At 56.0% G+C, this 25,104-nt stretch overlaps 2 protein-coding genes across 3 annotated transcripts; one reads left to right on the top strand and one right to left on the bottom strand.

Moving 5' to 3' along the window:
• Positions 1-12,162: 12,162 nt before the first annotated feature.
• On the bottom strand, positions 12,163-15,438 carry GRINA (glutamate ionotropic receptor NMDA type subunit associated protein 1). Of its 2 annotated transcripts, XM_065895331.1 has the most exons (8): positions 15,309-15,438; positions 14,116-14,326; positions 13,939-14,085; positions 13,743-13,855; positions 13,471-13,671; positions 13,214-13,342; positions 12,975-13,118; positions 12,163-12,893 (listed from the first exon to the last, which is right to left on the bottom strand). In XM_065895331.1, exons 2-8 carry the CDS (start codon positions 14,300-14,302, stop codon positions 12,744-12,746), a joined length of 1,071 nt encoding a protein of 356 aa, XP_065751403.1. In that variant the 5' UTR covers positions 14,303-14,326; positions 15,309-15,438; the 3' UTR covers positions 12,163-12,743. The 2 variants fall into 2 exon arrangements, with proteins under 2 accessions (XP_065751403.1, XP_065751402.1); XM_065895330.1 differs by lacking the exon at positions 15,309-15,438 and having other exon boundaries at positions 13,939-14,320.
• Positions 15,439-17,942: 2,504 nt separating this feature from the next.
• Positions 17,943-24,931, top strand: PARP10 (poly(ADP-ribose) polymerase family member 10). Its single transcript, XM_065895165.1, is given in 11 exon segments — positions 17,943-18,005; positions 18,007-18,124; positions 18,202-18,456; positions 18,529-18,765; positions 18,846-19,429; positions 19,540-19,761; positions 19,883-19,979; positions 20,168-20,803; positions 20,888-21,021; positions 24,361-24,535; positions 24,612-24,931. Coding segments are annotated over 11 exon segments (2,841 nt in total).
• The last annotated feature ends 173 nt before the right edge of the window (positions 24,932-25,104 follow it).

Below are 25,104 nucleotides of genomic sequence, written 5' to 3'. Positions count from 1 at the left end.
TATACCAAAGGGAAAGAATCTTCATTAAAGTCCATATTTCTTCAAAAAAAAAAAAAAAGAAAAGTCTGCTTGGCCTTGGTTGTCATCTGGAAATTTGATTTCGGGAGAGTTCCCATAATCCTCAGAACTGATAAACTGCTAAGAATGGCTCACTGTGCCTAAGCTGTTGGTTCAAACAACATGGCTTATGCTCAGCTTCTGAGTTCCTTCTGGGAGTCTGGAATTATGGTACCTGTAGGCAGAGGGTGCCTGTATGATCAGCCCCCTATGAGAACCTTGGGTGCTGAGTCTCTAATAGTCTTCCTTGACAGGCAGCATTGCACGTGTGTGGTCCCAACTCATTGCTCAAGGAATTAAGTTCATCCTGTGTGACTCCACAGGGAGAAGACTGTTGAAAGCTTGTGCCGGGTTTCCTTCACATTTGGCCCCCTGAGTCTGTTTTCTGTGCTGATTTTGCTTTATATGCTTTCTCTGTAATAAATCGTAGCTGTAAGCAGGAGTATATGCTGAATCCCCTGAATTGTCAAACCTGGGAGTGGTCTTAGGGAGCCTCTGCCATAATCCCTAAGCATTTTTAAAAAACAATTGATTAATTAATTTTAATTTTGGGCCGTGTTGGGTCTTCGTTGCTGCACACGGGCTTTCTCTAGCTGTGGCGAGCGGGGGCTACTCTTCATTGCAGTGTGCAGGCTTCTCGTTGCGGTGGCTTCTCTTGTGGCTTCTAGGCACGCAGACTTCAGTAGTTGTGGCACATGAGCTGAGTAGTAGTTGTGGCTTGCGGCCTTTAGAGCACAGGCTCAGTAGTTGTGGCGCATGGGCTTAGCTGCTCCGTAGCATGTGGGATCTTCCTGGGCCAGGGCTCGAACCCGTGTGCCCCGCATTGGCAGGCAGATTCTTAACCACTGCGCCACCAGGGAAGCCCTATTTATCCATTCTAAATGTGATAGTTTGCATCTACCAACCCCAAACTCCCAGTCTATCCCTCTCCCCCACCCCCACTTGGCAACCACAAGTCTATTCTCTGTGTCTGTGAGTCTGTTTCTGTTTTGTAGATAAGTTCATTTGTGTCATATTTTAGATTCCACATATAAGTGATATCATATGGTATTTGTCGTTCTCTGTCTGACTTCACTTAGAATGATAATCTCTAGGTCCACCCATGTTGCTACAAATGACATTATTTCATTCTTTTTTATGGCTGAGTGATATTCCACTGTATAAGTGTATCACATCTTCTTTATCCATTCATCTGTCAGTGGACACATGTTGCTTCCATGTCTCGGCTACTGTGAATAGTGCTGCTATGAATGTTGGGGTGCATGTATCTTTTCTTTCTTATTTTTTTTTTCTTGCAGTATGCGGGCCTCTCACTGTTGTGGCCTCTCCCTTTGCGGAGCACAGGCTCCGGACGCACAGGCTCAGCAGCCATGGCTCACGGGCCTAGCTGCTCTGCGGCATGTGGGATCTTCCTGGACTGGGTCACGAACCTGTGTCCCCTGCATCGGCAGGCGGACTCTCAACCACTGTGCCACCAGGGAAGCCCCTATCTTTTCGAATTAGAGTTTCTCTGGATATATGCCCAAGAGTGGGATTGCGGGATCGTATGATAACTCTGTTTTTAGTTTTTAAAGGAACTTCCGTACTGTTTTCTATAGTCACTGCACCAATTTACAGTCCCATCAACAGTGTAGGAAGGTTCCCTATTCTCCACACCATTTCCAGCATTTATTATTTGTAGACTTTTTAATGATGGCCATTCTGACTGGTGTGAGATGATACCTCACTGTAGTTTTGATTTGCATTTCTCTAATAATTAGAAATGTTGAGCATCTTTTCCTGTGCCTGCTGGCCATGTGTATGTCTTCTTTTTTTTTTTTTTGCGGTACGCAGACCTCTCACTGTTGTGGCCTCTTCCTTTGCGTAGCACAGGCTCCGGACGCGCAGGCTCAGCGGCCATGGCTCACGGGCCCAGCTGCTCCGCGGCATGTGGGATCATCCCAGACCGGGGCACGAACCCATGTCCCCTGCATTGGCAGGCGGACTCTGAACCACTGCGCCACCAGGGAAGCCCTTCTCTTTTTTATTTTTAGAAATTTATTTTTGGCTGCGTTGGGTCTTCGTTGCTGTGCGTAGGCTGTCTCTAGTTGCGGCCAGCAGGAGCTACTCTTCTCTGGGGTGTGCGAGCTTCTCACTGTGGTGGCTTCTCTTGTTGTGGAGCATGGACTTTAGGCGCACGGGCTTCAGTAGTTGTGGCACGCCAGCTCAGTAGTTGTGGCTCAAGGACTCTAGAGCACAGGCTTAGTAGTTGCGGTGCACAGGCTTAGCTGCTCCTCGGCCTGTGGGATCTTCCCAGACCAGGTCTCAAACCCGTGTCCCCTGCACTGGCAGGTGGATTCTTAATCACTGCATCACCAAGGAAGTCCCCTATATGTTCTCTTTGGATAAATGTCTATTTATATCTTCTGCCCATTTTTTGACTGGATTGTTTGAGTTGTATGAGTTGTTTCTATATTTTGGAAGTAAAGCCCTTGTCGGTCGCATCATTTGCAAATGTTTTCTCCCATGCCGTAGGTTGTCTTTTTGTTTTGTTTATGGTTTCCTATGCTGTGCAGAAGCTTATAAGTTTGACTAGGTCTCATTTGTTTATTTTTGCTTTTATTTATTTGGCCTTGGGAGACTGACCTAAGAAAACATTACTGTGAGTTATGTCAGAGAACGTTTTGCCTATGTTCTCTTCTAGGAGTTTTATGGCGTCATGTCTTATACTTAAGTCTTTAAGCCATTTTGAGTTTATTTTTGTGTATGGTGTGAGGGGCTGTTCTAACTTCATTGATTTACATACAACTATCCAGCATTCCCAGCACCACTTGCTGAAGAGACTCTCTTTTTCCCATTGTATATTCTTGCCTCCTTTCTCTAAGATTAATTGACTGTAGGTGTGTGTGTTTCTTTCTGGGCTATCTATTCTGTTCCATTGATCCATACATCTGTTTTTGTCCCAGTACCACTCTGTTTTGATCACTGTTGCTTTGTAGTATGGTCTGAAGTCCGGGAGGCTTATGCCTCCTGCTTTGTTCTTTTTCCTCAGGATTGCTTTGGCAATTCTGGGTCTTTTATGGTTCCATATAAATTTTAGGATTGTTTTTTCTAGTTCTGTGAAAAACGTCATGGGTAATTTGATAGGGATCACATTAAATCTGTAGATTGCTTTGAGTAGTATGGCCATTTTAACAATATTAATTCTTCCAGTCCAAGAACATGGGATATCTTCCCATTTCTTTGAATCATCTTCAGTTTCCTTTATCAGTGATTTATAGTTCTCAGCATATAAGTCTGTCACCTCCTTGGTCAGGTTTATTCCTAAGTTTTTTTTTATGGGATTTTAAAAGGGATTGCTTTTTTACTTTCTCTTTCTGATATTTCATTGTTGGTATAAGGAATACAATAGATTTCTGTATGTTACTCTTGTATCCTGCTACCTTGCTGAATTTGTTTATCAGTTCTAGTAGTTTTCACGTGGAGTCTTTAGGGTTTTCTATATATAGTGTCATGTCATCTGCATATAATGACAATTTTTCCTCTTCCCTTCCAATTTGGATACGTTTTATTTCTTTTTCTTGTCTGATTGCTGTTGCTAGGACTTCTAATACTATGTTGAATAGAAGTGGTGAGAGTGGGCATCCTTGTCTTGTTCCAGATTTTTGCAGGAAGGCTTTCAGATTTTCACCATTGAGTATTATGTTGGCTATGGGTTTGTCATAAATAGCTTTTATTATGTTGAGATATGTTCCCTGTACAGTAAGTCCCCTACATACAAACCTCCAAGTTGTGAACTTTCAAAGATGCAAACATGCATTCACATGTCCAATCACGTAAGTTAGTTCACACGTTTGGCATATTTTGTCACGCGTATGCATCCTCTACAAATGGTTGTGCTTTTGTGCACTTTACTGTACAGTACTGTATAGAGTATAGTAGTACAGTAGCTTTATTTCAAGCCCAGGCTGTCTGGAAGCAACCGTAAAAACGGCGGTGTGTAGCTGGTACTGCTAAGAAGCGCCAAGCGATAACGATGGAAACAAAAGTGAAAATAATTGAGAGGTTGGAGTGACAAGAGGAAGAAGAAGTAACTGAAGAACCGAAGAGATTCACGATGCAGGAAATGGCAAGGGCATTTTCTTTATTTGAGGAGACACTGTTAGTTTTTGAGGCACAGGACCCGAACGTAGAATGGTACACGAAGGTTGTAGCAGCCGTTCAGAATGCAATCCAGTGCTACCGTGTCATCTATGATGAGAAAAAAAGAGCTACTACCCAGAAATCACTGGATCGTTTTTTCAAGAGGGTAGATAGAATTGAATCCATCAAGGAACCAAAGCCTGTGCCATCAACGTCAGGTGTGAGTGAGATTGCAGCTTGCCTTCCATTTCCTATTGCTGACGATCCTTCGGCTCTGCCATCTCCCACCTCCTCTCCCTCCTCCAGTCAGTAACTCTTCTTGCCTGTTCACTTGATGCCAGCCCCTGGATGCCAGCTGTTGTACTGGACTACTGTACTTTTCAAGGTACTGTACTGTAAGATTAAAAATGTTTTCTTTCTTTCTCCTTTCTTTATTATTATTTTTTTTTGCGGTACGTGGGCCTCTCACTGTTGTGGCCTCTCCCGTTGCGGAGCGCAGGCTCCGGACGTGCAGGCCCAGTGGCCATGGCTCATGGGCCCAGCCACTCTGCGGCATGTGGGATCTTCCTGGAACAGGGCACGAGCCCATATCCCCTGCATCGGCAGGCAGACTCTCAACCACTGTGCCACCAGGGAAGCCCATTTTTGTTTGTTTTTTTATGTATTATTTGTGTGAAAAGTATTATAAACCTATTACAGTACAGTACTATATAGCTGATTGTGTTAGTTGGGTACCTAGGCTAACTTTGTTGGACTTACAAACAAATTGGATTTAAGAAGGCGCTCTCGGAATGGAACTCGTTCGTATGTAGGGGACTTACTGTATACCCACTTTGGTAAGAGTTTCTATCATTAATCGATGTTGAATTTTATCAGAAGCTTTTTCTGCATCTATTGAGATGATCATGTGGTTTTTGTCTTTTCTTTTGTTGATGTGGTGTATCACATTGATTGATTTGCGTATGTTGAACCGTCCTTGTGACTCTGGGATGAATCTATCTTTTTTTTTTTTTTTTTGTGGTACGCGGGCCTCCCACTGTTGTGGCCTCTCCCATTGCGGAGCACGGGCTCCGGACGCGCAGACTCAGCGGCCATGGCTCACGGGCCCAGTCGCTCCGCGGCATGTGGGATTATTCCCAGACCGGGGCACGAACCCGCGTCCCCTGCATCGGCAGGCGGACTCCCAACCACTGCGCCACCAGGGAAGCCCTGGGATGAATCTATCTTGATCGTGGTGTATGATCCTCTTTATGTGTTGTTGGATTCGGTTTGCTAATATTTTGTTGAGAATTTTTGCATCTGTATTCATCAAAGATATTGGCCTATAGTTTTCTCCTTTGGTAATGTCTTTGGTTTTAGTATCAGAGTGATGGTGGCTTCATAGAATGACTTTGGGAATGTTCCTTCCTCTTCAATCTTAGGGAGTTTTTTGTTTTTGTTTTTTTTTTTAAATTACAGATTCTATTTCACTTCTAGTGATTGGTCTGTTCAAATGATCTATTTCTTCTTGATTCAGTTTTCATGGGATGTATGCTTCTAGAAACTTGTTCATTTCTTCTAGTTTGTCCAATTTGTTGGCATATAATTGTTCATAGTATTCTCTTATGGTTTTTTGTATTTCTGCAGTATTGGTTGTTATTTCTCCTCCTTCATTTCTTATTGTGTTTGTTTGGGTCCTCTCTCTTTTCTTCTTGGTGAGCCTGGCCAGAGGTTTGTAAATTTTGTTTACCCTTTCAAAGAACCAGTTCTTGATTTTATTGATTTTTTTCTATTGTTTCTCAAATCTCTATTTTATTTGTTTCCTCTCTGATCGTTATTATTTCCTTCCTTCTGCTGACTTTAGGTTTTATTTGTTTTTGTTTTTCTAATTCTTTTAGGTGGTAGGTTAGGTTGTTTATTTGAGATTTTTCCTGTTTTTTGAGGAAGGCCTATATCGCAATGAACTTCCCTCTAAGGACTGCTTTTGCTGCATCCCATAGATTTTGTATGGTTGTGTTTTCATTGTCATTTGTCTCAAGGTATTTTTAAATTTCTTCTTTGATTTCATCATTGACCCATTGGTTTTTTAGTAGCATGTTGTTTAGTCTCCATGTAATCGTTTATTTCTTATTTCTCTTTCTATGGTTGATTTCTAGTTTCACGCTGTTGTGGTCAGAAGAGATGCTTGAAATAATTTCTATCCTCTTAAATTTGTTGAGGCTTGCTTTGTGTCCTAGTATGAGGAAGTATGACCATATCTTAATTAATTATATCTGCAATGACCTCATTTCCAAGTAAGGTCACATAATGAGGTACTGGAGATTGGGACTTCAACATTTGAATTTTGAGGGGACACAATTCAATTCATGACAGTGGACTCTTAAACAAATTGGAAAATTTTAGAGGTAAGCATAACCTTCTTTTTGTGTCAGTTTTGGTAGATTGTGGGTTGATGTCCTATTGTTTGGGGAAATTTTCAGGTGTTATCTCTTCAGACGTTACTTCTCCATTCTTTCTCTCTTCTCTTCTGGGACTCTACATATGTGTATTTTTTACTCTTTCCCCACCTATTATACTATTTCCTCTATCCATTCTTTTTTTCCCTTTGTAAGTTTGGATATTTTCTATTGACCTTTCAGTTCACTAATCCTTTCTTCTGACTTGTCTAATTGGCTCTTAAACCCATCTATTGAATTTTTAGTTTCAGTTAATTGTATTTTTCCATTCAAGATGCTCAGTTTGATTCTTTTTATAGAATTCAGTTCTCTGGGAAATCTCCATATTATCTTCCATGTTTCTCCATTTCCCCCTGCATTTTGCTTAACATATCAATCATATTTATTTTAAAGTCCTTTTTTGCTATCTCCCATCTTTGAGTCACTTTTAGGTCTGTTTCTGTCATCTCATTTTCCCTCTTGGTTTTCAGTCATATAGTTCTGTCTTTTGAAATGCCTAGCAATTTCTAACTGACAACTTGTGTATTGAAAGACCGTAGAGGTTCCCGGTGATGTTATCTTCTTACAGATAGAGTCCGCAGATAAAGTGGGGCCAATTACGTTCAACCCTTGGGGCAGAGCTGAGGCAAGTCCAGATTGTGGCTTTGTTAAGGCTCTGTTCTTAAGGCTCCCTGATAGTTGAGAGCCTGCGGTTTCGCCAAGGCTCCTTCCCTGGTAGGTCCTAAATGCTAATTCTTGTTTCCTCAGCACAACCTCTCTAAATCCCATAGCTGTAACTCTTCCCTCACAGCCGCAGGGTCTCCCTTCACATTTATTTTTGCATTCCGGCTCATTTGTTTAAAAGTTTAAAAGTATTTTATCTGGCAGTTTTATGTGTTAAGAGTAGGAGTCAGGATCTCGGGTCAGTCAGTCCGCCATCCTGATGGGAAGTCCTCTGAAGGCATTTAAGCAGGGACATGCCATCATCTCTTTGTCTGTGGTGCCGAGGATGGTTTGGGTCTGCTCAGAGGTGGTCACGGCCTTGACTCGAGAGAAGGGCATAGGTGAGAGAGGCACTTGGAAGATACCACCCAAAATGCCCCAGGGTCGTCATAGCAGTTGCGATGGAGAGGAGGATTCTGAACCTGGTGCTAGAGCCCTCCCACATCCGGGAAGCCGCTGGATACCAGCGAAAAGCAGACCGGAGTTGGATGGAGAGGAGAGGGCACAGGTTTCAAAGGAGGAAGTTGCTGCACAAGAGCCCGAAGGTTTGCGGGGGTGGACACGTGGGTGACCTTGTGAACTGGGTCCCGGGGGGATGAGGGCCCACGGGGAGAAGAGGCCTTCTTTAGCAGTGAAGGTGGGAGTTGAGAGGTTGTGTGTGTGCGTGTGTGTGTGTGTGTTTGTGGCGGGTGGTTTCCATCTGGGGCGTTCTGAAAGGTCTCAAGTGCCTGACAAGCCTGAGACGAAGGAGACACTCAGGAACACAGAACGTTTGGCAGCAGACGGGCCAAGCCATGCTGCTGGCCGGGGTGCAGCGTCTGGGCCCCGATGGGGAAGGGCTGCCTTGGGAGCTACAGCCCCGGGACCAGGCCTGCACCCATGCCTCCCCTCCCAAGCGCCCTCTGCTCCCCAGGCCCGGCCCTCCCTGCCGCCCCGTCACTGTGGTCCTCGCCGATTTTCCTGCCTTTATTTAAACCACTCCTGGGCTCTTCCCTGGAAAACCCCAGTGGCTCGTCACTGCCTGAGAAATAGAGTTCAGACTCGAGCTTTACATCCACAGCTGTCACACCTGACCTCGACCCCTCAACTCTCCCACATCCGCTTTCTTCCACCTGGCTCCCCCAAGTGGGCCTCCATGCATTTCCTGGGCTTTCAGTTTTGCTGCCTGCACTCCTGAAATGCCCCCTCCTGATGCTGATGCTGAGCCAGAGTCCGGAAGTCTGCAGCATTCTCTGCCCCACCCTTGGGGCAGTTGGTGCCTGTGCGGCTCGTGCCACGTAGAGTTCATCCGCTCATCGCACGGTCGACACCAATGGCACACCACTCTGGACTAAATGCTGGCCTGGGTGTTAAAATGCACAGGTCACAGTCCCTGTCCTGAAGGCACTACCAGCTCTGAGATGCTGACGGTAGCCCTGGTTAGCAGGGCAGGTGGCACAAGGCATCTGTTGGGCATGCTGAGTGAGCTGGGGTCCTGGGCTGGCCTCTCACCGTGGTTTTCAGCAGGCACCAGCGATGGTGTTGCTTTTTTTGCAGGGCAGGAAATGTGACGGAGACTTTGTGTCGTTTAATCTTTTTTTTTCTTTATAAATTTATTTATTTTAGGCTGCGTTGGGTCTTTGTTGCTGCATGCGGCCTTTCCCTAGTTGCGGGGAGTGGGGGCTACTCTTTGTTGTGGTGCGCGGGCTTCTCACTGCGGTGGCTTTCCTTTTTTGTGGAGCATGGGCTCTAGGCACGTGGGCTTCAGTACTTGCAGCACGTGGGCTCAGCAGTTGTGGCTCACGGGCTGCAGAGCGCAGGCTTAGAAGCTGTGGCGCATGGGCTTAGTTGCTTCACGGCATGTGGGATCTTCCTGGCCCAGGGCTCGAACCCGTGTCCCCTGCATTGGCAGGTGGATTCTTAACCACTGAGCCACCAGGGAAGTCCTGTGTCGTTTAATCTTGAAAACAAGAATGGACTTAATGACTACTCATGTAAATACACATTTTTGATTGAAGAATAAATTAGTTCTCCTCACATAGTGGCCTTAGTATAGCGAGCTGTGTCAAGGCTCCAGAGGAAGCCCACAGGACACCCTGTGGCTGAACAGGTCAGGCTTACTGCTCACTGCGGCAAGTGGGGGTGGGGGGACCACAGGAAGGGGGACTGGAAGGATTTCCTGTGGGACTTGGCTTGTTTGGGTGAATTGGGGTGGGCTTAAAGAAGCAGTGCTTTGCTCGGGATTCCATACTGGGTATCTCAACACCTCTTCTTTGGGAGGGGGACGGGCTAGGGGCCGGCTCAAGCTGTCCATTCTGAAGAGCCAGCAGCTGCTCAGATCAGGCAGGACAGGATGCACGCAGTAGGTCCTCTTTATGGCTTGGACAATGCCTGCCTCTGTTCTGTGTTCAGACATGATTACAGAAGAGTCCCCTCCTCTTGACCCAATCCGGCACAGAGGGGCCTTGTCTGATGCAGATCTGCATGTGAAACTGCATATTCTAAACAGGAGACCACCAGGGCCTGTATCTGAGTGTGCCAGGCTGGCCCCTACAATGCTAGGGCCTCGCTGATAGGACCAGGCCAGCTCCTGGAGGTTGGGGGCTGCTTCTTTCCTCACCTGAACAATCTCCCCTGCTGACCTCACCACTGCTGTGGCTCCTTCTACACACTCATCCACCCGGTCAGATCACAAGCTGCCCTTTTCTCCTTTCCAGGGGGACACAGCAGACAGCAGGCCAAACTCCATTGGCAGAGATGCCCTGCCCGCCTCGACCAGGCCCATCCTGAGCCCTTTGTGGCACTGCCAGCTGCCCCAGCCCCGAGCCCCACCTGATCTCCTCTCTGCACATCTCATCTGCTTCCTCCCTGCCTTCTTCACCTGTTGGCACCCACCCCTTCTCCTGGACATTCTCTTGCCGGACGCATCTTCCTGAACCCACAGCCAGCTGTGGCTCCTGCCAGAGTCCCCTTCACCGGCAGGACAGGTCCAAGCCCTCACCCACGTGCAGCCCTGGCCTTCCCTCCCGCGGTGGCCTCTGCTCTGCGTGCATCCCCCGGCTTCCCGGCCCTGCCCTGGCCCACACCTGCAGCCCCTGGTCGTCCCCAGGGAGCCTTCCCCAAGGACTAGCTCAGCCAAGAGTTTGTCCTCCTTGAACTCCCTGAGAAAACACCGTCCCTGCACATCTCGCTCGGCATTGATTCCTGAGCCGCTCCTCTTGCCTCTGCTGGCGTTCTCTTCAACCACCCAGATGCTCCGTGTTTTCTCCCCTGTGTGAAATCCTCACGGGCCTGTGGGCTACCGCGGAGCAGGTTCCCGTGTGCTTGGAGCGCCTGCAGGCAGGGTCCCTTGGATGAGGAGCCGCACCTGCTCGAGGAGAGGTGGGGAAGGGGAGCCGTGTCGCCCGCCCGCGCTCGGCAGGCGAGCAAAGCAGAGGGACCAAGGGGAGCCGTGAGGCGCGAGGTGGTATCCAGGAAGGGCCCCGGTGGCGGGGACGGCGGTGTGCGTTGGGCCTGGGGAAGTGGGGCCCGCCTGTGGCTCAGGCCGAGCAAGGTCAGGCCTTGGCTTGAGGAGCTCGGGGACAGTGGAAGGCCAACGCAGGCAGCCATCGGGGAAGGGGGACTTCATCCCGCTGGTGACCATCAGGCGGGTGGTGTGATCAGTGTGTCGGAAGCACACCTGGCAGCTGGGCAGAGGCTTGGTGGAGGTGAGCTGACAGGTGAGCACGAGGAGGGTGGGCAGGGAGAGGGGGTGGGGCAGGATGGGCGAGGGCAGAGAGGACAGACCCGTTTCCGGCCTGGGGGTCGGATGGATGCCGACGGAGCTCATGCAGGAGCAGCAGGTATGGGGCAGGCCACAGCCGAGGCGCCCGCGGGCATGGGGGTGCTGGCTCGCAGTGTGGGGGGCCCTTCAGAGATGCTGGGGTGCTGGCGCCAGTTAAAGGAGTGGGTTGATGGGCTCGCGGGGAGGAGGTGGGAGAGGCCTGGATAGCGGGCCCTGTGGGGGAAGGCCACGGTCAGGAGTGTCCCCTGGGGCTAGGAGCTCAGGAGAGCTCAGTGCAGGGAGGCACTCAAAGCGACCGAGCCCCAGGCAGCGGAGGGACCCCTCTGTGGGAGGCTGAGGATAAGGACAGCTGGCTGACCTCTGAGCGCATATCCCAGGGCCAGGGGTAGGTGTGGACGGCTCTGGAGCTGAGACAGCACGAGCCACGGGGGAGGCCGCGCAGAACCAGCTGAGGCTGAGGGCCACGGCAGGGTGGGGCCTGGAGAGCTGCGGAAGGTGCCAGAGGCAGGCCAGGGGCCCTCAGAGCCTCCCCTGGGGGCTCCGGTGTGCAGGTTTCTCGCGGGGGAGGGGGAAGGGGTGTGGAGGGCCTTCATCTGAGCCAGGCCTGGGCTGCGTGTCAGGTGCCCGCTGATGGGCTCCCTGGGGGCCTTTCAGAGCCAGAGGAGCAGGACAGGCCTGCCTGGGGGCGGTCAGTGACCTATGCCGCTGCCCATCAGGCCCGAGGCGAGATGATGAGGGTGTCGCAGCCCCCGCCTCCCCATCATGCCATGCAGTTCCCAGGCACGAGTGGCAGACACCGTGTGACCCAAGCACCGCGCGTAACCACCGGGAGCCTTAGGGTCCCCGTCCATCAGCTGGGAATCCCGGCATACAGCTCATGACGTGGCTGGGAAGATTGCAAAAACGGAGGTGGAAGCACCGAGAGAGAAAGATTAGCTGCTGTCGTTAACCTCCACGACCTCCACCCCGAGCCAAGCCCCGCCGTCCACGCCTGTCCTGCTCGCTGCCTCACACTGGCAGTGCCTAGACCCCTCCCCACCTTGTGGAGGAAGTGGCAGTGACGACAGTGATGAAGAGAACACAGAGCGCAGAAGGTCCCATTTATTGTTTAAAGACAGCAGAATGAGAGGAAGGCGTCCTCCTCCCCTGAAACATACCTGTCCTCTCTGCCCTCAGGGCTCAGCACAGGGACACAAGGGACCCCTCACACCCCGCAGGTCCCCCAGAGGGCAGCACTCTAGTATGGGGCTGGGGAGGGGAAAGGGACACTTTATGGCAGGCGGGGGAGCTGGGACAGGAGGGGGGACGCGCCCCCTCACCTCTTGGCTCCATCCCTCTCCCCTGGGACCTGGTGTTGCCCCCAGACCTGGGGTGGGCTGGCAGACAGGGCTCATGCAACACTGAGTGGGCAGGAGGTGGCACAGAAACCTGGCCCCACTGCCCTCTGGCAGAGCGGGAGGGCTACAAGGGGCCATGCTGGCCACAGCGGGTCCGAACAGAAGTGTCTGCAGTGTACACACAGGAGGGTTGGGGAGGGGCTCCCTCTGTCCCAGGCTGTGCGCGGGGATGAGAGAGGGGAGGTACAGAGGAACTGCCACGCTGGGGGCAGGGTCCAGGCCAGCCATGCCACCTGAGTGGGGCCCCGCATGTGCCAGGGGCTCGGGCTACTCCTTGGCACGGCCAATGATGGTAAGGATATACAGGAAGATGTTGATGATGTCCGTGTACAGGTTCAGCGCGGCAAACACGTACTCTTCTGGGCTCAGGGACAGCTGCTTGTTCCCCAGCAGCAGCTGGGTGTCCACTGCCAGGAACTGGGGGTGGCAGCACGGTCATGTTGAAAGACATCCCGCCCCGCCCAGCATCCACCCACGCTGCCCACCCCGATCACTCACGCAGGTGAAGAGCAGAGCGCCGAGTGAGGCGTACACGATCTCCAGGATGCGGTTGCGGACAAAGATGCAGAGGATGGCGAAGACGAGGAGCACCGCCATGCTCACCAGCAGCACGCCCACGCACGACGTGAAGTCGTAGCGCGTCTGAGGGCACAGGGGCACATGGGGCCTGGGTGCCGCAGCCCTGGAAGGCCTCTGGGCCCTCAGGACCGGCGGCCCTGCCTCGGGGGGCCCCTTACCTGCATGGAGAAGATGACCACCGTGAAGCAGACGGTCGTGGTGATGCCTACGGCCATGATGACCGCCTCAGTATTGTAGAAGCTGGCGATCATGCCCACCATGTAGGACAGGCTGACGGTCAGGACCGACTGAGGGGAGACGGAGACTTGAGCATGTGGAGCCGCTGCCCCACCCCCACCCCACCCCACCCCTGTCCCCCTCTGTTGCTCCAAAGCGTGAGTCACGGGGTGTGAAGGCCTCAGGGTCTGGGGGTTACCAGGGCAACGAGGTTCCAGGGGTGCTTTCGCCGGAAGTCCCCACAGCAGCTGAGGACAATGAGGGAGATGAAGAAGACGGCGTAGGAGACGTAGTAGGTCCAGACGTTCTCCCGGACAAAGCCCTTCACCTCGCCGACGAACGTGAACACGGCCACGGTGGACAGAGTCACGGACAGCTGCAGGGTCAGCACCAGGAACACCTGGGGAGGGAGGCGGCTCAGAGCTCCGGCCAGCACAGCTGCCCACGCCCTCCGCAGCCCCTGTGGCCCACCTTCCGGATGAAGGCCTGTCGGATGCTCTTGTCATCCCAGTTGGTGGCAGGGAAGTCCTGGTTGTCGTAGTAAGATGGGGGACCCTCCTCGTGATAGTTCCCATGCTGAGGTGCTGAGGAGCACGACGAGCTGGGTCGGCACCCCTCACTGGTGCCAGGAGCCCCTGCCCTCCCCCGCCCCTGCCCCACTACTCACTGCCGGAATCCTGTGCTGGGAAGGCCTGTGGTTGTCCATAGGGGTTGGGGGGAAAGGGGCTCTGTGGATGCGGCCCCTGAGGGTAGCCCCCTGGGGGGTAGGGGCCCTGGGGGTAGCCTCCTGGGGGGTAGGGGCCCTGGGGGTAGCCTCCTGGGGGGTAGGGGCCCTGGGGGTAGCCCCCCTGGGGGTAGGGGCTGGGGCCCTGGGGATACCCTGGCTGGCCATAGGGGGAAGGCTGGAACGGGGGCTGTGGGTAAGGGGCCCCTGGGTAGGGAGGCAAGGAGGGCTGGGGCCCCCCAGGATATCCAGGGTTGGGGGGAGGATAGCTGTCCCCAGACACCAAGAAACTCTTTTCATGGGACATGGCCTCAGGTTCTGTGGTCTCCCCCTAGAGGACAGAGAGAGAACGGTTAGCCCTGAGGTGACAGGAACCAGCCAGGGGCCTCTCCACCTGCTACCGGGAAACGGGACGGAAGGAGGGGGTTTCGTGACCTTTGCCCCAGGGCTGTCCGGAGCCCGAGCTGGGGGGCCAGGAGAGGCGGGTGGGTATCGGGTGGCTGGCCGTGTGGCTTCAGGAGGGGCCCCTACAGGCCGACCCCAAAGATGGAGGAGGGGATGGACGAGGGGATGACTTTGGCAGCCCCAGGATTTGGGGCTTCTGCCGTTTCTTGCAAGCAACTGGAGGGGCCGTCTCACCGCTGCTGGCCTCTCCGGGTCAGAGCTCAGCGCGGGTCGGGGCTGGGGGCGCGGTCGGGGAGGTGCGGGGGTGTGCCCGGACCCTCCCCTTCACATCCCGCCCCTTAAGCAGCTTTAAGGGGCCAGAGCCGGCGGCTATTTCTATCCCAGGAAATCCCCACGCCATCTGTGACCAGCCAGAACCCTGACTACCCCCTCCAAGAGCAGGGCCCTAGCGTCCCTCGCTCCCGGGGTGGGGGCAGCAGGCCTGGATCGGCTGCCGGGGTGCCTGCCAGCGGGGTATGCCAGGAACAGCGGGTTGCGGGGGGGATGGGGCGGTGGGGGATGGAAGCGACCAGAGGGCGTGCGGGGGAACAAAGCGGACGTGGGGACGAGGCGGGTGGTGGCGGCGGCCACGGAACCCGCACCGAGGGCGGGGTGGGCCCTCCTGCCCGTTCGGGGGGCGCTCGGACCGCCCGTCCGGCTGTCGCCGCAGTGCGCCGCCCCCGCTCGCCCTGGGCCCTCCGGCTTCCCGGCCCCGCCGCCACCGCCCCCCGGCCCCCGCGGGCCGCGCGCCCGGCGGGACCGACTGACCCACCGCAACGCCTGTCTGCTGCGCAGGGCCCGCGCGGGGGCGGCAGTGGCCGGCCGGCTGAGCGAGTAGACACGCTGCTGGGCTAGGGCCGGGGACTCACCAGTCGCGCGAGTCGCCTCAGGCCTGTGCGCCCGGTGTCCGCTGCGCGGCCGCGCGGTCGACGGCCGCTGTGCCCGCGCCCGCACCCGCACCCGCTCCGCGGCCGGCTGGGCTGGGCTTGCGCCTGCGGCTCGGGAGACGCAGCGGGGCCTTGTGACGGGGCGGGGCCGGCGGCGCGGGGGCGGGGCCGTGGGCTGGGCTCCGCGGGGAACGCGGGGGCTTCTCCCGGATGGACCCTACCCGACTGGGTTTCCCTGCTGGCTTCTTTCCGAGCCCCAGGCCTGAGACCCGCGTCCCGTCCTGTCCGCTGAGGGGTGGCCTTGGGCCGTGAGGGCTGTAGACCTCTGGAGGCTGAGACCTAGCCTCTCCAATTTGGGTCAGGGAATTTTGAGAAATTTATTCCTAAATCTGGGATTTGCTAAGTCTGACAAGCACTCTCCATCCCTCCTTGGCCTTAAAACTCCGCTTCCCCTTTCATCCAGGTCTATTCCAAAGCAAGAGGCCTAATTCTTTAAATGCTCTATCCTCTCTAGGAAACGAGTCCAGGTCCCTACTAGACCAGTTACCCTTACTTGTCTTGATCACAGTACCACAAGCTGTAAGGGTGGCATTCTTAGCCCTGTTTCGCTGCTAAGGGGCTGAGGCTTAGAGATGCCCCAGGACTGGAGGCCAAGTTAAATTCCCTCGGCTTCAGCGGTCCTGAGGAAGTGCTGCCTGCCACCTCCAGGGACATCCCTGTGACGTGGTCCCCTGGAGCCCTCTGCAGGAGTGCCTGTCCACCTGGGGCCTAGGAATCTTACTGTACTTTCCGGCCTTTTGGACAGTGGCCTCTCCCAGGCCCAGCAGTGATTGGGAAGAGGCTCTGTCCTATGCAGCTGGTGTGCTGGTTCATCGTTGAACGGCGGGCCCCAGGGAGGGCAAACCCTGAGCTGTGCCTTTGCAGTTGTCCTTCATATAAATGCCCCATGGTGGCTGATTTCAAGCGACCACCAGTTTAACAGCTGATTCACAAAGACTCCTAAAAATTGAACGATGTAGTCACGATGTGAGTTGCTCCAGCACACTGCTGCCTGTGGTAGCAGGGATTGGTGTAATAAGTAAATTATACAGCATGTTAGAAGACGATGAGTTCCATGAGAGGAGAAAATACAGAGCAGGCAGGGATGACTTCAGGTTTTGTAGAACTAGAAGCTCATACAGTTTGAGGGGTCTTTTTTTAAGAAAACTAATTAAAAATGACAAATATGAAGTTGAGGCCAGGGCCCTAGGAGGGGCCCGTGCAAGTCACAGTTCCTGACGGAGGATGGGATGCAGGGGGGATGCAGCAGAAGAGACTGGGGCCCGGTCAATCCAGCCTGGCAGGTCCTCCAAAGGACTTTGGCTTTACTGTGGACCCAGCTGTAGCAGCTGTCGGTGCCACTTAGAAGGCTCACGTGGCCCTCTGTTGAGGAGGGACAGTGCGAGTGGGCAGGAGTGGCAGAGAGAGATCAGTTAAGAGGTCAGAGTAGTGATCCAGGCAAGAGATGATGGAGGCTCAGATCAGGGTGGGGGCAGCCAGGGTGCTGGGTGTACAGCTCGGGGCACAGACTGGACAGGTCCTCAATTCCTTGGAGAAGTAGCAGGGCCAGAGGCTGGGTTTTAGTGGCTGAGGGATAAGTGGGAGGGGCGAGATGGAGAGCAGTGGGGGGCACAACTCTCTGAGAGGCTGGAAGCCAATGGAGCACAGGCAAGGGGGGTACTCGGCGGCAGCAAGAGGGATTGTGGACTGTAAAGGTACAGCCGAGCATGAGGCTCCACGTCCCCTCTGTCTCAGGGATGTGCTGCAGCAAGGCCCGTGAGCACAGCATCAGCCTCTTCTGGGGTCAGCCTTGGTGCAGCTGCCACCTCCGAGGACAGTGTAGGCTGGGGAGGCGGGGAGGAAGCTCTTGTAGGTCAGGAGTGGGAACTGCCGACCCACCCTTGCGGGGTGGGAGGTCGGTCCCCTGTGTGTTGTTTAAGGGTGAGTGCGGGTGCCGTCGCCCAGCTTGCTGGGGCGAGTTGAAAGCCAGCCTTAGCCAGGCCAGCCAGAGCCCCAAGGTGCTCATGCAGTGGGGGAGGGTAACACAGAGGCTTGAGGTCTTGAGTGGAGGGCGATGATTCGAGCCCCCCGTGTGGATTTACCAGGGAGGGTGACCGGCCGTACTGAGGTTCACAGGGCCAGGCCCACGGGAGTGGAGGACGGTGAGCCTACACGTGCCCCACCCTGCCAGCCACTGGGCTGAGGTCAGACAGGTGGGGCAGGTGGGCTGGGCAGAGGGCTGAGGAGCTGGGGGTGGGGCTGGAAAGTTCTGCAGGAGGGGCCTGAGAAGGGAAGCACCGGAGAGGCAGATGCTCTCCCCGGCACAGTGGGCCCCTCCCTCCCTCCAACGGTTTCACTTTTGTTTTCTTGTCCCAGCCCTTTGGCTTTAGGGCAAAGGGGAAGGAGTCCGGCTGAAGGCCTAGGCTGCTGGGGCCCAGGCAGCTGGGGGAGCGTGAGTGCGGGATGTGGGCCAGCCCCACAGTGACGGGGGTGCCAGGGAACGCTGCTCAGGGGCCTGCGAGGGGTGAGGCGGGGCTGTGGGCTGCTACCCCACCTGTTCCTTCGGCCCAGGCTGTGATGATGAGCGAGGAAGAGGCGGAGCTGGGGGCAGCCGTGGAACTCAGAGGCCTGCCCCCCCGACGTCCCAGACGAGCTGCTCACGCTCTATTTCGAGAACCGTCGAAGCTCTGGGGGTGGACCTGTGTCGAGTTGGCAGAGACTTGGCCGCGGGGGCATCCTCACCTTCCAGGAGGCTGCAGGTGAGTGGACCCATGCAAAGGGGCAGCCTGGGCCCCCATCGGCCGCCGGCCCTGACACCCCCTCCCCCTGCCTGCAGATGCAGCGAGGGTCTTGGCCCAGGAGGAGCACACTCTGCACGGCGCTCGGCTGAGCCTGCGGCCTGCCCCACCACGCGCCCCTTCGCGCCTACTGCTCCAAGGACTGTCTGCTGGCACGGGACCCCAGCACCTGGAGCAGTATGTCCAGGCCCTGCTTTGTGCCGCAGGGCAGCCAGTGCAGCCGTGCCGTGCCCTGGCCAGTCCCCGACCAGACCGGGCCCTGGTGCAGCTGCCCAAGCCCCTTTCAGACGCAGGTGAGAGGCGGGATTGGGGCAGACGTGCCTTTCAGGGGAGATGCCCCGAGCTGACTTGCACCCTCCCCACAGAAGCCCGTGTCCTGGAGGAGCACGCCCAGTCCCTGGGCCTGAAGGGGGCTGAGGTCTCCCTGGCCTGGGTGCCTCAGGCCCGGGCGGTGCGTGTCGTGGGTGGCAACCCCCCTGCAGACCTGCTGCTGCTGGAGCTGTACCTGGAGAATGAGCGCCGCAGTGGCGGGGGGCCCCTGGAGGGCGTGCGCAGCCTGCCAGGGCACCTGGGCACCATCGCTTCCTTCCAGCAGTGGCAGGGTGAGTGGGGCTGGACAGGGCGGCCCACCCTCCCTATACCTTGGAGCCCTGACGACTTCTGTCCTTTCCCTTCCTCCAAGTGGCCGAACGGGTGCTGCAGCGGGCCCACCAGCTGCAGGGTTCAGAGCTGATCCTTGTCCCCCACTACGATGTCCTGGAGCCCGAGGAGCTCAGTGAGCACACCAGTGGAGGGAACCGCTTGGCCGAGTTGGGGCCTGGGGCCCCCAAGCATGCTCTCCTGGAGGCTGGAGGGCCAGCAAGGGCACAGAATTGTGCAGGGAATGTGACATTGGGCTCTGAGGAGGCACCGGGGCAAACAGGAGCCTTGCTGAGGACAGGGCATCTCTGGGACAGGTCCTCTCTGGGACAGGCCAGGCCAGTCAGCTCTAGGCCCGTGGGGTCTTCCGAACAGGAGGGGTTGGTGAGCCCGGGGCCTACGGGGTCTCCAGGCCCAGTGGAGATTGCCGTGGAGTCTCTGGAGCAGGTGGTGTCAATGAGCCTGGGCCCTGTAGGGTCACCGGGGCAGGAGGGCCTGGTGGAGGCAGTGCTGCCGATGGAGCTGGGAGCAATGCGCTTCATTCAACTCTATCACGAGGACCTTCTTGCTGGCCTGGGAGACGTCGCCCTCTTCCCACTCGAGGGATCAGATATGACTGGATTTCGGGTAAGCGACCCCTGAGGATTCCTCACCTCTACTACTGGGGGCTCTGGGTGCCTCTCCTGTGCCCCAAACCTGCCAAGTGCTCCTCCTCACCCCGCCCCGTGGTCCTGCAGCTCTGCGGAGCCCTGGCCCCATGCCAGGCAGCCGAGGAGTTCCTGCAAAGTCTGCTGGGCAGCGTGAGCTGTCACGTGCTGAGCCTGAAGCACCCAGGCAGTGCCAGGTTCCTGCTGAGCCCAGAGGGGCAGCACCTTCTGCGGGGGATGGAGGCTCAGTTCCAGTGCGTCTTTGGGACAGAACGTCTGGCCAGGGCTGCCCTGGACACAGACCTGGGAGAGGTAGACATGGAGCCCTCCCCTCCCCTTTTTCACTCCTCAGCACCCCCGTACCTCCTCCACCCTTGCTCAGAGGCCTGGGAGGGGTATGTGTCTGGGGGGTACTGGCATTCTTTCCCAACAGGTGGACCCCACTGAGGCCCTACAGGTGCTCCCTGGCCACTCCCACACCCTGTGGCCTCCAGACAGTACAGACGGTGGCCAGGAGAATGTGAGCCTAGGTAGGGCTCCCGGGGGACCCCGGCACATCCTGCGGCCCTTTCTTGACCTCACCCCCTGCTGCTCTGCCCTGTGACCATATACCCTCTAACCCTGTCTCCATCTTCCACCCGGCCCCTGACCAGTCCTCTCCTTCAGCCCCATCCTGGCTGGACTTGACCCCTGACCCGGTGCCTCTCCCTGTTCCCAGAGGAGGTCCGAGAGCTGCTGGCCGCCCTGGAGGGCCTGGATGGGGAAGACTGGCTGCCACTGGAGCTGAGGGAGGAGGAGCCCGCAGGGCAGCCGGAGGAGGAGAAGACTCCCAGGGCTGGGGAGGGGCCCGTGGCGCCCCGCACCGGGGTGCCTGGGCGGCTGCAGGAGGAGGCTGAGCTGCAGCTGGCTCTCTGCCGCTCACTGGAGCCACAAGGCCAGGTGGCTGAGCGGGAGGAGGCTGTGGCGCTGCAGTGGGCCCTGGCCCTCTCACTCCAGCCGCCCCCGCTGGAGGAAGAACTGGAGCCCCGGGGTGGGGGGCCTGGTAGCTGGGCCCAGCTGGAGGTGCACGCGGCCTTTGAGCAGGATATGGATGAGCTGGACCGGGCCCTAGAGGCGGCCTTGGAAGTGCACCTCCGGGAGGAGACGGTGGGGCCCCAGGGCTGCGTGCTGCCCGCGGAGCTGTGCGCCCACCTGGAGCGGCGCCACGGCGTGAGCGTTGCCCTTCGTGGTGACCGCATCGTCCTCCGTGGCTTTGGGACCCAGCCCACCCGTGCGGCCCACCACTTAGCAGCGCTGTGGGCTGGCCCCCGGGATCAGAGCTTGGCCTTTCCCTTGGAGGCTTCGGGCCCCACTTGTGAGTCTGCGGCCCGCATGGCGGAGGGCAGGGTGGACCGGTGCCCCAGGCATGGCCCGCACCCCCTTTCTCCCTGTGTGTCAGTGCCACAGCAGAGGCCGAGGGAGCCCTTGGGCAGGCTGGAGTGTGTGGCCGAGAGCAGCAGTGAGTTCCATACGGTAGTGCAGGCCTTCTACGACACACTGGACGCTGCTCACGGCAGGATCCGTGTTGTCCAGGTGAGTCCACGCCCTGCCTTGCCAGCCTCTGGCCTCCTGGGCTCCTGACACCATCTTGGCCTTGCAGAGCCTGTGGGCTATCTCTCTTGCCTGTGTCAGGACCGGCTGGCCAGAAGCTGCCCAGCAGGCTGAAAGCTGTTCGGGGGCAGGGGAGCACCAGGGCTCCGCAGCCCCGTTCCCTGCCCGAAGTGTGTTCACGAGTGTGCGGCCAGAGAGACAGAAGGCTGTAGAGCTTAGGGGGTCCCAGCACAGGTCCCCACTTCGCCGGTACAGCCGATGCCGGCCACAGTTTCTTCCTCGAGAACATGGGGTGGTGATGCCATCTCGTGGCTACTGTGAGGATGACTCATTCCCCCAGTTGTCCCGGGTGCTGTTCTGGGGCCCGTCTGCCTCCCAAGGGGTCTGCTCCAGCAGGAAGAGGGCTGGCTGCAGTGAGGCAGCCTCCTCCTACATTTTCACTTGTTGAATGTGGCAACTCTGAGCACGGTTGGGTTGCGGAAAGGGCTGGGCACCACGGGTGGGGGACCCGAATGAAGCTCTGGGAGCCCCAGTGAGCCCTGGCCACCCAGGCAGGTGGGAAGCGGAGGCTGAGAAGGAGGGGCTCAGAGGCGCGGTGCTGGAGGCAGCGAGGGCCGGAGCGCCTGCAGGGCCGGAAGGAAGGACTGAGGAGGGGCTGTGCGCCAGGCAGGGGTGGAGAGCGGCGGGAGGTGAGAGCTGGGCCAGGCTGAAATGAGCTGGCTGCGGAAGCGAGGGGGCAGAGAGGAGCTGGAGCAGAGTGCAGGGCTGAGTGCTTCCGGCTCAGGGGAAGGAATCTCAGGGCGGTGGAGAGCTGGGCTCCCGGTGCGTGGGAAGCCAGGTGGCCCTCTTGACGCACCAACTTGTGGGTGGGTGGGCCTGGGGGCAGGGGGCGGTGAGCAGCAATAGCAACCCGGATCTGTTCAGATACGCAGACCCTCACGCCTTTCCCAGACCGGGCCCAGTCCGCCACCAGCAGCACCACCACCGCTTTCCTGGGGATGAACACTGTAACTCTGGGTGGACTTAGCAGCTGTCACTTCTGCATTTGGAGAGAGGAGGACGCCCTGCACTCATGCCACGTGCTCCTCCCGAGGCTCTGTTAGTCACGTGCGCTTGATTCTTCTAGCAGGACCTTTGTGACTTTACGTGGTACACTTGAGTCTTTTTTCCACTTAACGATTTTAGAGACTGTTTCTTGCCTCCCTGCACGGAAGATCAGGAGAATGGGCTTCCCTTCCCCCTTTCACCTCCTCCTCCCTCTTCCATCTCACAGTTTGGCCAGTGACATTATTTTTAAGTTGGCAAGGTTGACAAACGTCATCTTCTATTCTGCATGGCACGCTTCTATTCTAAGCATGAAGCTCCATACTTGGGCCATAGGTTGATCGAAATATAATGACAATGAAAAAATATTTACCACTGGACCAGAGAGGAAAGGGGGAAATGAAAAACCTAGTTATTGAAACCATGTTGCATGGAAGAGAATATTCTAGGATTCAAGGACTAATGGCTCTTTTTTTTAATAATAGACTTATTTTATTTATTTATTTTATAGGCTGCGTTGGGTCTTCGTTGCTGTGCGCGTGGGCTTTCTCTAGCTGCAGCGAGCTGGGGCTACTCTTCGTTGCAGTGCACGGGCTTTTCATTGCGGTGGCTTCTCTTGTTGCGGAGCACAGGCTCTAGGCCTGCAGGCTTCAGTAGTTGTGGCATGTGGGCTTCAGTAGTTGTGGCTCGTGGGCTCTAGAGCGCAGGCTCAGTAGCTGTGGCGCACGGGCTTAGTTGCTCCGCGGTATGTGGGATCATCCTGGACCAGGGCTTGAACCTGTGTCCCCTGCACTGGCAGGCAGATTCTTAACCACTGTGCCACCAGGGATGCCCAACTAATGGCTCTTGATTTTGTTTACTTTCTTCGTTTTTCTCTGTGGTGCTTGGCTGCTGGCTTACTCTTGGTGACCGTGTCACCTTCTTGCATAGATTCCTTTTCTGTGTAGTAAAAGTATCTCCTTGAGTGAGTAGTCAACATTTTGGACTTTTAAACGTATTTTGCCTTTTGCAATTAGAAGTAATTTGCAACTATAATTTGATATTGGTATTTTTTTCAAACAAAAGATGCTATGTGTTTATTAAGATATTTCTGTTAACTTAAGCACAGCTGGTTCTTGCATACCTTAATCTGTCCTTATTTTGTCCTCACCGTTAATAGTTTGGCTGGATATAGGGTTCAAGACCAAATATGTTTTCCTTCAGATCTTTTGAGAGACTTAACTCTTTTTGTTTCCTCCTTAAAATTTTTTGTTCTTGGAAAGGCAAGAAAAAAAATCCTTCTATGGTCTCTTAGCATCCAATATTGCTGGTGAGGACCCCAATATGAAAACGTGAGGTTTTTTCCCATGTCTATATGTCGACTTTGGGGTGTGTGTGTGTGCACGTGTGCGTCTGGACGCTTGTAGACTTCTCTTTCACTTTGAAGGTTGAAGTTTTCCCAGCAGGTAGGTGCCTTTCCACATTGTCTTTGGCATTTTATGGCAAGATCCTTTCCATCTGAAGATGCTCCCTTCAGCTCAGGCAAACTGTCTTCCATTAAGTCCTCACTTGCTCCCATCACCTGTTGGGTGTCTTCTTATGGAGCTCCTATGACTCAGATCATAGAGCTCCTCCCCCCTCCCTCATCTGTCCTCTCACAGTTCCCAACTCTTTTCTTTAGCTCTGCACTCTGAGTCACTTCCTGAACTCCATCTTCATCATCTTGTTATTATCCACACCCACTGGATGCAGTTCAGCAATTCCATTCTTAATGTAAGAACTCTCTTTCAGACTGTTTCTTTTTCACAGTAGGTCGTCTTGTTTCATGGATATAATATTCATTTGCATCCCTCTGAAGTGACTAGTTAGAATTTCTTTAGAAACTTTTTGGGTCCCTGAGTTGGCTCCTCTTCAGTTGACTACTGGGTTGGTCACCTTGGTCTCCCATCACTGAGAGGTCCGGGGCATCTCCTGGTGTTGGGAGTGAAGTCCTGCGGGCAATGCAGGCGGGCAGCTCAGCTTTTCTCTGCAGAGGCCTGGCTGTGGGTGCAGGGTTCTGGTGAGTGGATGGGCTGCCTACCCGCAGACCCCCCTGGAAGCCCTCCAACGCCACTTGGGGCTCCGTGGAGGTGGCGAACGTCCGCCTAATGTCTGCTACTGGGCAGAGCGTGACAGGAGCTGTGAGGTCTCCCCAGACCCTGAACTCCTCCAGGAGAGGGCTCTTGATTCCTGGGCTCAGCCCTGTGCCCTGTGGCCCAGGGGATACAATAACCTGGTTCTGACCGAGGCCGCCCGCAGGTGGAGCGTGTGTTGCACCCGCTGCTGCAGCAGCAGTACGAACTGCACCGGGAGCGCCTGGAGCAGTGCTGTGACCGGCGGCCGGCGGAGCGGGTCCTGTACCACGGCACGTCGGTGGCCACCGTCCCGGACATCTGCGCGCACGGCTTCAACCGCAGCTTTTGCGGCCGCAACGGTGAGGCCTGGGTCCCTGAAGGGGCGCGGTCTCTGCCCACCGTAACCACCCTGACCCCCGTGCCTCCCCCCCGCAGACACGCTCTACGGACAGGGCGTGTACTTCGCCAAGCGCGCCTCCCTGTCGGTGCTGGACCGCTACTCGCCCCCCGACTCTGAGGGCCACAAGGCGGTGTTCGTGGCGCGGGTGCTGACCGGCGACTACGGGCAGGGCCGCCGCGGGCTGCGGGCACCCCCCCCGCGGCCCCCCGGCCACGCGCTCCTGCGCTACGACAGCGCGGTGGACTGCCTCCCCCGGCCCAGCATCTTCGTCATCTTTCACGACACCCAGGCGCTGCCCACTCACCTCATCACTTGCAAGCACATGTCCCGGTCTCCCCCCGGAGACCCCCCCTGAGCTCTTGAGCAACTCCCCAGCCACCTAACCCTAGAGGCCCCGCCCCCTCGGCCCAGCCGCTGGCCTCCTGCTCCCCAGGCTCCCCGCTCCGCACAGCCCCACCGCCCCCTCCCCCGCCCGAGCTGCCCCCGGGGGCGCCCCTACCTCCCGCAGTGGTGCCCATAGGGGCGGCC

This window comes from Phocoena phocoena, chromosome 17, assembly GCF_963924675.1.
Source record: "Phocoena phocoena chromosome 17, mPhoPho1.1, whole genome shotgun sequence".
In the NCBI taxonomy this organism is placed as follows: Eukaryota; Metazoa; Chordata; class Mammalia; order Artiodactyla; family Phocoenidae; genus Phocoena; species Phocoena phocoena.
The sequence above is the reverse complement of the archived record's forward strand: the minus strand, read 5'-3'. Positions and strand labels throughout refer to the sequence as shown.

Excerpts from the sequence above, each read along its gene's own strand:
- GRINA (XM_065895330.1), bottom strand. The coding sequence starts at position 14,302 with ATGTCCCATGAAAAGAGTTTCTTGGTGTCTGGGGACAGCTATCCTCCC. Across the intron at positions 13,672-13,742 it reads GACAGGCCTTCATCCGGAAG|GTGTTCCTGGTGCTGACCCT; the intron begins GTGGGCCACAGG and ends CTCCCTCCCCAG. Across the intron at positions 13,343-13,470 it reads CCTGGAACCTCGTTGCCCTG|TCGGTCCTGACCGTCAGCCT; the intron begins GTAACCCCCAGA and ends GTCTCCCCTCAG.